Raw genomic sequence first — 11,460 nt, 5'->3', positions numbered from 1 at the left:
GTTTTCAAAGATATGATCTACAGTTATAGCTTCTTACTTCTCTGTTTTTAACATCACTTTTCATTGGATAATCACAATGTTTATGTAGTTTTATATACATGGCTGCTGTCAGTTCATGAAGAAATCTCACTTTTTTCTTTTAAAAAGGAAGTTTGCAGTATTATAAATTTGTTATAAATATTCCTGACAGGTTATATGCCCATATATAAACAATTGTTTGCAATATCTGCAGCCTTCTCGGGTTATATTTACAAACAACCATTTATATAGGGCCATATAACCTGTCAAAAATCTTTATAACAAATAATATAATGTATAGTCGAAAAGATTTCTGTAAAATTCACATTGTCAAAACATATTTAAGAACTGTTAAAATTGTCAAAAGTTGATTATTAAACTTTATGGTTTGTCATGTGATACTTGACTAAGTTTCGTATTTTTATTTTGTTTTGTGATATTTATTATTGTGAAATTTCTAAGTGGCACTTAACACTTTGAAATATTTTGGTATTTGTTTATTTTTTTGTCATTTTATTGTCAATATTTGAATTGAAATTATAAAACTTTGAAATATGGTAATATGAATGCATACAGGAATGATGAATAATCTTTTGACAATATTTATGCTGTAGTAGGTGAAATATATTTATTTATGATTTGCAACTAAAGCCTAAGAACGGTGGGAAAAAACGTAAACCTTTGAACGTCAAATGAATGAAGATACATGAGCCGTGTCATGACAAAACCAACGTAATGGGTTTACGACCAGCATAGATCCAGACCAGCCTGCGCATCCGCGCAGTCTGATCAGGATCCCTGCTGTTCACTTACCAACCCTATAACAAGTAGAGAAACTGATAGCGCAGGCTGGTCTGGATCCATGCTGGTCACAAACCCACTATGTTGGTTTTGTCATGGCACGGCTCATATTCTTTCCTCAGATTATATGAAAGTTGGTGTTCTCGATATAAAAAGGGACGTCCATGGTTGCGTTGTTAAGGTTGCTAACTTAGAACCATATGCCCCTTACCACTGAAGGTTCAAATCCTGCCAGGGGGGATTTTGGATTCTTTCATGCGAGGAAGCTATCCAGCTGGCTTATGGAAGGTCAGCAGTTTAAATCAATGGCCTGCTCCTGTCTGAAATAATGCTTAGAAAGCTCACTTCAGGTGTTCATCCATCAGTAAAGCTGGAATGACTCACTGTAATATTATATCCTTTACAATATTTGTGTGACTGTAAACTTGACAAATTATGTTTAATAAATGATTTAGAGATGAGTAGAGATGAGGAAGAATGGTTTATGGATGGTAAAATAAGTTTATGTCAAAATCAGGTGTGAGAGAAATTAAAATAATCTTTTATTGCTCTTATATAATAAGTGCAAAAAATTGATAAAGATTTTTAAAAAAAAGAAGAAAAAACAAGTATAGTCGTGTACAATGTACTTTCAATTTTGTATGAGATTAAAGAAAGAATTATCTTTCGAAATTTTGTTATAAATTGGTTATACATGTGGTAATCTATAGAAAAAGTTATCTTTTCCCCTTTTTTTGAAAGATATAAAAGCACAGAGTAAGGTGGTTTTGTTATTAATTTAATTGTGTATTTACATTTTGTATTATCTTATAGTGATATTGTCTGTAAAATTAACAGAGAAATGAATAAAACAAAGATTGTTGATTTTAAAATTTGTTTTTATCTTACTTCCCAACTTTTTGATGAATCTTTATCTAGCCATGGTGGTGTAGTGTTTAGGCATACTGGACCGACATACCAAAGACCCATGGCCCAAGTCCAAGCAATATCTGGCCAATTTTTTTGTTACTTTCTATGTAAAGTATCTCTACTTGCAATAATGGATTTATGTAAATGTCCTTTTTCAGGAAATTTATTATATTCTTCTCCCACCAGTAAAAAATTGTGTCCCCCTCTTCCAGTTTAACAAATTAAAAGTTAATCACCTGAATTAGCTTGTCTTTCCAGTCATAACATGCACAAATCAGTCATTTTAGAAGTACAGGGTCCAAGAACCATAAATTTCTTATTCATGATTTCAGAGTTACTGCCCTTTGTAATTTTGACAATATCTTTCTGAATTAGGTAATCACAGGACTATAACAATCCAACAATAGGCACAGCTCCTGTTTGCAACAAAGCTTTCAATAAAGTTATGCATGAACTCCAGTCAGTGGTTACTGAGGAATAGTCTAAGACAAAAATGACAGCTGAAAGGCATTAAAGGGGCATAATTTTGTGAAAAATCACTGGATTGTTGCTTGTACACACAGCTCCTCTTGACACTAAACCTTCAAGTAGTTAAAGCCAGTGCTTGCTGACAAATAGTTTGGACAAACATGATGCCAGAAAAAAGCAGGTCAGCGACACTATTTTGTGAAAAATCATTGACTTGCATGCTCTTCAAATACATAGGTCATTTTACATGAAGTTATCGATGACGTTTGGATAGATTTAAGCCAGTGGTTGCTAAGAAGAAAAGGTAGGGCAGACAAAAACAGCAACTACATCCATACTTGTGTTGATAAAAAAACACATTACTTTGAACAAAAATAGTTTATTTTGGGCATATAACCTTTAACAAAATCATGTACAAAAAATGTTAAATTGATGACAAGTGCTGTAATTATAACATGCAAGAGATACATGCATTTCACACATTATTTCTCTTTTTACATCAGGATATAACATTGTCAAGATTCATTTTCTCATCTATTATTTACACCAATCAAGTCTCAATGCTATTCCTAGCATGAATTTATTATATTTTCAGAAGCATTTATGTTTATTTTTAACATTACAGATTGTGTTACGTTTTCAAAAAGCATACATAATTCTTTGTAACATTACAGATCTATAAAGAAATTATAGAATTATATGAACTTGAATACAAGTCAAATGTAGATCAATAAATTAACAGTTGAAATAAACGTACGACCACTCAATATGATTTCAACAAACATTTTGTCTGAAATCATGATTTCAACAAACATTTTGTCTGAACCTGTCCAAAAACTTGACAATCAAATTTTACATATATTTTAAATACCTATCACATGATACAGTCATAATTATATACATGATGAGTATAAACACTGATTTATATTTATAATTTGACTGAATTCAACCAAACATTTCATGATTATTTATAACTGATTCTCACTTTCACCTAAAAATTCACAATGTAAAAGTCATACAATTCTCAAGCCATGTCATCAAAACAAAATTTAAGGTGTATAACCTAAATAAACTCTTAACTTCATCATACACAATTATGTCCATTAAAATGGTCAATACTACACTGGTGTTAATAATGTGTCTAATTATGACAGTCAACCAGATAACCTAATTGCTGCTGCATTAAAAAGAACAATCTTGATGTATTAAAACCTGAGTGAACAATTCATAATCCATCAGTTACTCATTATCTGTCATTCCTCTGCACTTAAAATGCAATAAATTCATTTTCAACACATACACAGAATAATATTCAAACACATATGCCCGACCATGTTCCTCTCTGAATCAAACCATACACAATGCTGTTTGTATTCTGACAGAATATAATATTATTTGCCAATTTCTCCCTGATAATGTGAAGCATACATTATTCAATTAATCATCACGATGTAAAGTATACTATTTTCGCGCTTCCATTTTTTTCCTGACCATTTCACGCAGCTGTGAGAGAATTTTTGTCTCTCTTTTCGCCCGCTCTTCATGATTAAATGTCGCCAACGCTCGTTTCTCGTCAGCACTGTAAATCTGGTTTTCCTTACGTAAACGCACAGCTTCCATACGACGATGTCTGAAAACCAAATGGTGGAAAATATTAATGCTTTGTACAAAAAACAAACCTGAGTAAGTTATTAAAGTACCCAGTAAAAAGCACTGACCATTTTGATACTAATGGCTTTTTTATGGGAATTTAGTGGAAATAATTCCTGGAACCAACTGGTACTGAGCAAGAAGTGTCAAGTTTCTTGCTCACGGAAACAACAGCTCTACCCTAAGAGGATTGAACCCATGTCGACTGCTTTCCTTATATTATTGGTCCAACATGATGACCGCTCTACCATGTCGGCTTTTCTTTTGTAGTTATGAAAATTACCTTTTTTCCCCCATAAAATTCATTGTTTCTTTAAAATTAGTTTTTAAGATTTCATGAGTTTTTTTTTGGGGGGGGGGAATCATTCAGTGTTTGGGTGCTTATTTGTTTACAGTAAGAGATATTACAAATTTTCCTCTTATTTCCATGGCAACTGGTCAGTATCAAATAGATTACTTTTAAACGGTCATGAGAGGACACGTTTTAGGAATTTTCAAATCCAACTTTTTAGAGGACTTATATTCAAAAATCAAAGGATGATATATTTGCATTTACAAAATGAAATTATGAAAGAGATGACATTAAAAAACAACTGAATTTTTTTCCCAGCCTTAAAACAAGAGCAATTGTACTGAAATCTGTAAATCAATGTGAAGATCACAATTGAATTAATGAGGCATACAATCTTTTAACAATTAATCCGACCACTTTTGTTTCTTGCCACTATCAAATTACACAGGTTATTCATTTTTATGTACATTAAATTTGTACACTAGGTCAAAAGTAAAATTAAGTTTTCATGTCATTCTCAAGATGATGAAGATTAATTGATGTACAATCATCTCAACCGTGAGTATAAGAATCTTTTATTTCATTTATTTGCACTTTTTTAGCTTTATCCAGCTAGTGGCAACTGATTTTACCCATGCCACCAGTGCAGACCAAGATTAGCGAGCACAATGTGTGCTCTCTGATTATGATCTGGACTGTTCTCTCTATTCAATCAGTATATCAATTCTATCAATTTTGATAATTTTACAAAAAAATCATGCATGGTTTTGTCACCATTGAAGCTGGACATTTAGTGTGTAGTTAAGGTTAAATAGAGATGATACTCTAATTACATTTGTCGAGTATTTAAAAAGAATAATTAAGGAAGTTGAGCAATGATTAAAAATTTAAATTTAAAGTTCTTACAACTCTAAATATCAAAAAATATTTTTCGTTGCTTATGATATTTAAAAGAAATTGACAGAGTAATTTTAATACCACAGGCACATAATAATTTTTAGGCATTTAATGTTAAGTTCCTTAAAGATATAATCATTCTATTCACATTTTCATTAGGGTCAAATAGCGCATTATGGGAAGTGTTGTATCTGCTAAAGCAGCAGATGAAAGAGCGGCTGTAAAGAAGCAAAAGAAACAAGAAAGAAGAGAAAGGAGGCGTCAAAGGCGTCTGCTGCAGCACGAACAAAAGTTTGACGAATTTGGAAATCCTTTACAATACGATGAAAAGGGGAACCAGTGTTACTATGACAACAAAGGGAACCAGTTTTATCTGGAAGATTCTGATTTACTGTTTTATTTTGATGATAATGGTGCACCATTCTACTTGGATAAAAATGACCAACCATACTATCTGAATGAAAACAGGCAGATCTTTTATCTTGATGAAAAAAGGGAACCATACTATTTAGATGAAAATCGTGAGAAATTTTATCTCGATGACAATGGTGAGCCCTATTATATGGATCAGAAAGGAAACAGGTATTTTTTGGACACATACGGACAAAAGTATTATTTTGATGAGGATGGTAAGCCATATTTAGTTGATGAGGAGTCGGATAAAAGGGGAGATGATTCTCTACATGACAAAAACAAAGAAAGACGAGTCAGCAAGAGTTCTTTCCCTCTATCTACCAGACCCGGCAGATCATCTGTAACTTTACCAAGTACGAAAGAAAGTAAAAGAACTCAAGAAGTTAACAATCATCATAAAAACTCTGTTACATCTACCAAATTAAAACTTTCTAAAACAGCGGCAAGTCAGCTCTCATACACCGTGAGCGATCTCTCATCATATAAAAGCTTATCATTCACACGTTCCGAGTACGAACAAGTAATTCCGATAACTCCAGATTATATAAAAGATGAAAGTCTGGAGTCGGAAACCAGGATAACCACTCAGATAGAAGCAGAAAATAAAATTCTTAAAAAACTCTTGGAAAAGGATAAAGAGAATAAGAATATACCGAAGCCGAAATCATTTCGTAAAGTTGGAAATTTTAATCTAAAGGCAGGCGACGATGTCAAAGATTGTTGTGTTAGAGGACAGGGATTTCTACCTGATGGAAAACTTATCATTGCCGATTCCGGCAACGATAAGCTAAAATTATTTGATTTAGAGTTAGAACTGCTTACGTCATATACAGTGGAGTTCAGAACAAACAGTTTATGTACAGGCTCAAATGATAATATTGTTCATGTGACTTTTAGAACTAGAATGTTTAACGGGATAAGCATTTTTGAAGTTAACGGAAAATCTATATCATCTAAGCAAACAGTAAGAATGCAAGGGGTTCCACATGGAATTGCAAGGAGCAACAATGGTCTAGCTGTGATGGTCTCAAATGTCAACGAATGGCAGATAAAACTAATGACATTAAAGGCGCATACTTCAAGAGTTATAGATCTTGACAATAGTTTAAATCTTATTAACCCAGAATATCTCGCAATTACAAAAGAATTAAAACTATTTGTCTCTGACACAGGGAGTAATTCTGTATATTGTTTTGACATAGAAGGGGAAGAACTGTTTAACAACCAACAGTTAAGGGAGCCTACTGGGTTATGTATTGACAATATGGGGTCAGTGTTTATAACAAGCCCATGGGTAGTACATCAGGTTTCATCGTCAGGGGAGAGAATCAAAGCAATAATGAGAAGTGAGACAATTGGGTTTGAACCAACAGGAGTTTGTTATGACACTGAGGATAATATGATGATTCTGACAGGAAAATCAAACCAGTTAGCTGCTTATAAACTATCATAACTTATTTTAGAAATTTAAATCATCATATCACATTTGTTTAAATTATCATTTGGACATGTGTTTCCTAAATTTAGATACCTCGCATGATGACAAAAAATTCCTGATGCTAATTTTGTTTAATGCCAGTAAGTGACATATCTAATGACTTGTGGATTATCTCCCCTTTTGGCAACAAAAATCATAGAAATCAATTGAACTGAATGTATTTAAAATAAAGATATATTCATTTGTGAGCAAGTCAGGCATTAAGGTACTTAATTAAATGTAAGACTTCCACAAAAGTAGTGTCAAAGAAAAAAATATAACCGTATTTCTAATCCTAAGGTTTCACCTTTGTGTAATGAATTTATCCTGTTTTGAAATTTGGAACAGTCCATGCAATGTTATAGGGATTACAAAATTTAAATACAAAAGATTGCATGCATGTGCAGTGTGGCCTGGGTCTAGATACATAGTATTTTGATATTGAAATCCCCAAAACTTTGAAAAGACTGTTCCAAAATCAATCCCAGGCAATTCCATTACACAAAATCTGCAAGGGTTAAACCTGTTTAATACATGTGATGCTTTACTCATCCAAAGTAATGTTTGAGGTTGTTTATTTATATATTTATTTTACTGATTTTGTGATATCGAAGTTGTTTACAATAAATGAATAGAATACTACACTGTATAGCAGTTACTATGTTAAAAGTGTATCTTTAACTTGATAAGACAGCTTTTACCTGACTCAGTGCTTAACAGTAAGTAGTTTATAGCTTGTGAATTAAATGCTTTAGCGAGAAAACATAAAAGAAATTATATTTGCCTAACTGAAATAAAAATACATTTCAAAACAAAAGAAAACCTAATTACCAAATAAAACCTAATTTTCATTCCATTGTTTTAAGTGTCATTTTTTTTAACCTTTCACTGCATTAAAACAAAAGACAGTGTGATTGAAATCTATATATAGGAAAATTATAGATTTTATCAACCCTACAATTGAACTGAAATCTTATATGTGGGTTTTTTTTTTCATAGTATCTAAAACAGACCACAGTCAATAACAGTAAATAAATTAAAGGTATTATTATATAAAGTTGATGGTTTAAAGCTAAAGGTGAGTTTTTTTTTATATAATATTAAAGCAGCACATTCCAAGAATTTGTGAAAACTTAAAGCAGCATGCCCCCATATTCATGCTATTTTTTGTGAAAATTTTAAAAATGCTTTTAAAAGTAAAATATTGTGAGGTGAACAAAGAAAGTAATTTACTAGTAAGCCTTAACTTAGCATAAGCTCTCACTATCTACCGAAATTATGTAGAATGTCATTCAAAAAGTTATTTCATTTTCTCTATTACTAACAGGGTATACTTTTGATGATAAATATACATTTCATTATACATTTTTTAAAAATTTAAATTTTTTTTTTTGCTACAGTTTGATGTTATGAAGACTGGTTTCATTTACTTATCTGGAGGCTTAGAATGGAATAATATTGAAGACACGACCTTGACATCCTAGAGTCATGACCTTGACATTTTATCTTTATGGAAACAAAATTAATGACAATTTACAATCACAATTAAGTGTGGAACACTAAAATGGATATAAAATCAGTTCAATGAATGCTTTTCTACAGCTTTCGACGTTAAGTCTTCTTCAGAAAACATTGACGTTTATCAGCTCATATGGAATAATACAATTTTACAGATAATACTTCGGAAAATAAAACTTTACATTATTCATGGGGTCATCTCCATCTAAAGGACCAAAAACAGTAAAATGGGAGGTGGCTGATGAGCCCCCTGAGATGAACAAGTTTATCAATCGTGAATGGAAGCCAAAAGTGATAAAATTGAAAAGGCGACGCGCAATCCCCGAGGGTTCGATCAGCGTAAAAATTCTAGACGATGAATTTGACTGTAATATTACCAGTATGGCTTTCTTACCAAATGGAGATTTATTTGTTGTTGATCAGGCAAACAAAAAACTGAAACTATTTAACAAACACTTTAGATATCAAACCAGTGCACAAATGCCGTCCAACCCTCAAAGCGTGTGTGCAAGCCCAAACAAGCCTGAAGTGTTTGTCACGTTTCCAGCATCAAGTCGAATACGACAAATCGAAACTTTTAGAAATGATTTAAAAAGACTTGAAACCATACAAACTATAGGTAAATGTACAGCTATTGCTAGTAACAGGTTTGGCGGTCTGGCCGTTGCTATAAATATCACAGGAAATCAATGGCAAATACATCTCATGAATTCTAGAGGCGAAATTCAAAAACGTGTTCACGGAGAAAGTTTATTTTTAAACCCAGACCACATAGCTATTACGGGTGATATGAATCTTGTTATATGTGACCGTGGAAACCATACTGTGTATCATATCACGCCAGATGGGTACGTTATATTCGCGTACAAGGAAATAAAAGGACCGATGGATTGTTTTATTGATAAACTTGGCTACATCTTTGTCGCGGGACCCGAGAGGATTCATCAACTGAACGAGCGAGGTGAGAAAGTACAATATGTCATATCAAAGGCCGATATAGGATTTGCTCCCGCAACTCTTGCATACAGGGATGATGATGAATTTTTCCTAGTGGCGGGAAAGTCGGACAAAATCAGGGTGTACAAACTGAAAAATTTCTAAAATTGTTTGTGCATGCCTTAAATAGAAGGATATTTTTCAAAAATATTATACAGTACACATCACCAAAATTTTGATGGCATAAACATAGGAAGTAATCATTTGGATATAAAAAAAAACGTTTTGATTTTTTGGTAGGAGTTTTGTGATGTAATACAATTTGAATATTCTCCATATATTTTGAGTGCATAATTATTATACACATGATTGCATGTTTCCAATATATAGTACATGTTTGACTTTTAACAAAAAACCACGTATTCTAAATTTTCCATTACACAGTCATGTACACGTAGATACACATTCTTCATAACTCTTACATGGATATAAAGATAATTAACCATCAGAGCATTGTAATATATGATGACTGTATTATTATCCATATATTTTGTTGCTTAGAACAATACACCGATAAACACTTTCCCCAACTAGCAGACGACAGGCTTTTCTTATCAGTAGGTTTTCGAGTAAAGATAACCGGTTGCGTATCTCACTATATAAATCGTTTGTAAAATGGGCTGACATATGGAAGGTTTAACAGTTAATTTAAATACTTTGGTGTCAAATGATATGTAAAATTATATACTGTGACAAAGCTAAGATCCCAAGCTTTTCATTGATGTAATAAGTTTTAATATCGGACATTTAATCACAACAAACTAGCGGTTTAAAAATGGCTTAATTTGTATTGTTTTAGCGTATGACTATGAGATACCAATTTTACTCGAAGATAAGGGAAACAACTCGATATACCTCGGTTATTTTTACCTAGTTCATTATAAAAAGTGTTTATGGGTGTATTCAAATACACAGACACTTGGAGTATGGACCCTGCCCTTCTCCGCCCCTGAATATTAAAAACTAAACATATACGTTTATAACAAGAATAAGTTTTAAATTTGTGCTTATATTAGTATGAGAGGATTAAGTGTCTAACACATGAACAAGTTTGCATAGAATTTCATAACGTTTTAAAAAAAGTCAATTTTTTACCAACACTTCAATTTTCAATCGCAACTACTCGGCCCTTTCCGTCAGTCTTCTTGATTTGGTGTTAGTCTGGATTACCTGCCCTTTTCTCTCCGTTCAATACTAAATTTTATAGTACGACGGGAACCAGACCAGATTTGGTGTCTGTACTGATTAGGGGAAGTAACCGCTGCAGGGTTTTGGTTCTCGGCATGAAAATGAAAGCCGAAACAGTGCCGAAACTCATTCCAGTCGTCTCACATTAAAGGAAAGCGTATGTTGTTATCTTTATGAAATTATGATATTTTAGGGACTTTTTTAAACGTGGTTAAAATAGCGGAAAACAAGTTTTATGTTCAAGACATGTGACCAGGTCATAATAATATGCAAAAATATTTTGATGTACGGTTTGCACGATAAAAATAGGCATGGTGTATACAAGTGCGGATCAAGAAGGGGAGCCACACACAATAACCCCAAGTGTCTGTGTTCCAATACATATTTTATATCATGATCTATTTTTAGAACAAATTATCATGTGACAAAAGAACCCAACTGTTTTTATTTATGAACATCAGTGATTGATTCTTTTTACAATTATATCATGTATCTCTAGTGAAGACCTTGCTAAAGGTAAAAACTAAGGGTAAAATAAAAGTTATGCATTTTTTCAATAACATTTTAATGATTATATTTATAATGCAAAAAAAAACATTTGCAGTACATATTTTAGATATTCTTGGATGTGTGGAAATAATTATACACTTATATAAAATTTTACTTTAGTGTTGTTACATCCTTAATAACATTATACACTTACATAAAATTTTACTTAAGTGTTGTTACATCCTTAATAACATTATACACTTATATAAAATTTTACTTAAGTGTTGTTACATCCTTAATAACATTATACACTTATATAAAATTTTACTTAAGTGTTGTTACA

General features: G+C 32.2%; 1 protein-coding gene across 1 annotated transcript; it reads left to right on the top strand.

Moving 5' to 3' along the window:
• Positions 1-7,928: 7,928 nt before the first annotated feature.
• LOC132722803 (uncharacterized) lies at positions 7,929-9,645 on the top strand. Its single transcript, XM_060707370.1, has 2 exons — positions 7,929-8,004; positions 8,327-9,645. The coding sequence occupies exon 2, from the start codon at positions 8,634-8,636 to the stop codon at positions 9,543-9,545; it is 912 nt and encodes a 303-aa protein (XP_060563353.1). The 5' UTR covers positions 7,929-8,004; positions 8,327-8,633; the 3' UTR covers positions 9,546-9,645.
• Positions 9,646-11,460: the final 1,815 nt, after the last annotated feature.

The sequence above is a fragment of the Ruditapes philippinarum genome, unplaced genomic scaffold (assembly GCF_026571515.1).
Source record: "Ruditapes philippinarum isolate M1 unplaced genomic scaffold, ASM2657151v2 ctg13802_1_1_1_1, whole genome shotgun sequence".
Taxonomy (NCBI): domain Eukaryota; kingdom Metazoa; phylum Mollusca; class Bivalvia; order Venerida; family Veneridae; genus Ruditapes; species Ruditapes philippinarum.
The sequence above is the reverse complement of the archived record's forward strand: the minus strand, read 5'-3'. Positions and strand labels throughout refer to the sequence as shown.

What these genes read in the sequence shown, in the direction of transcription:
- LOC132722803 (XM_060707370.1), top strand. Translation starts at nt 8,634, where the DNA reads ATGGGGTCATCTCCATCTAAAGGACCAAAAACAGTAAAATGGGAGGTG.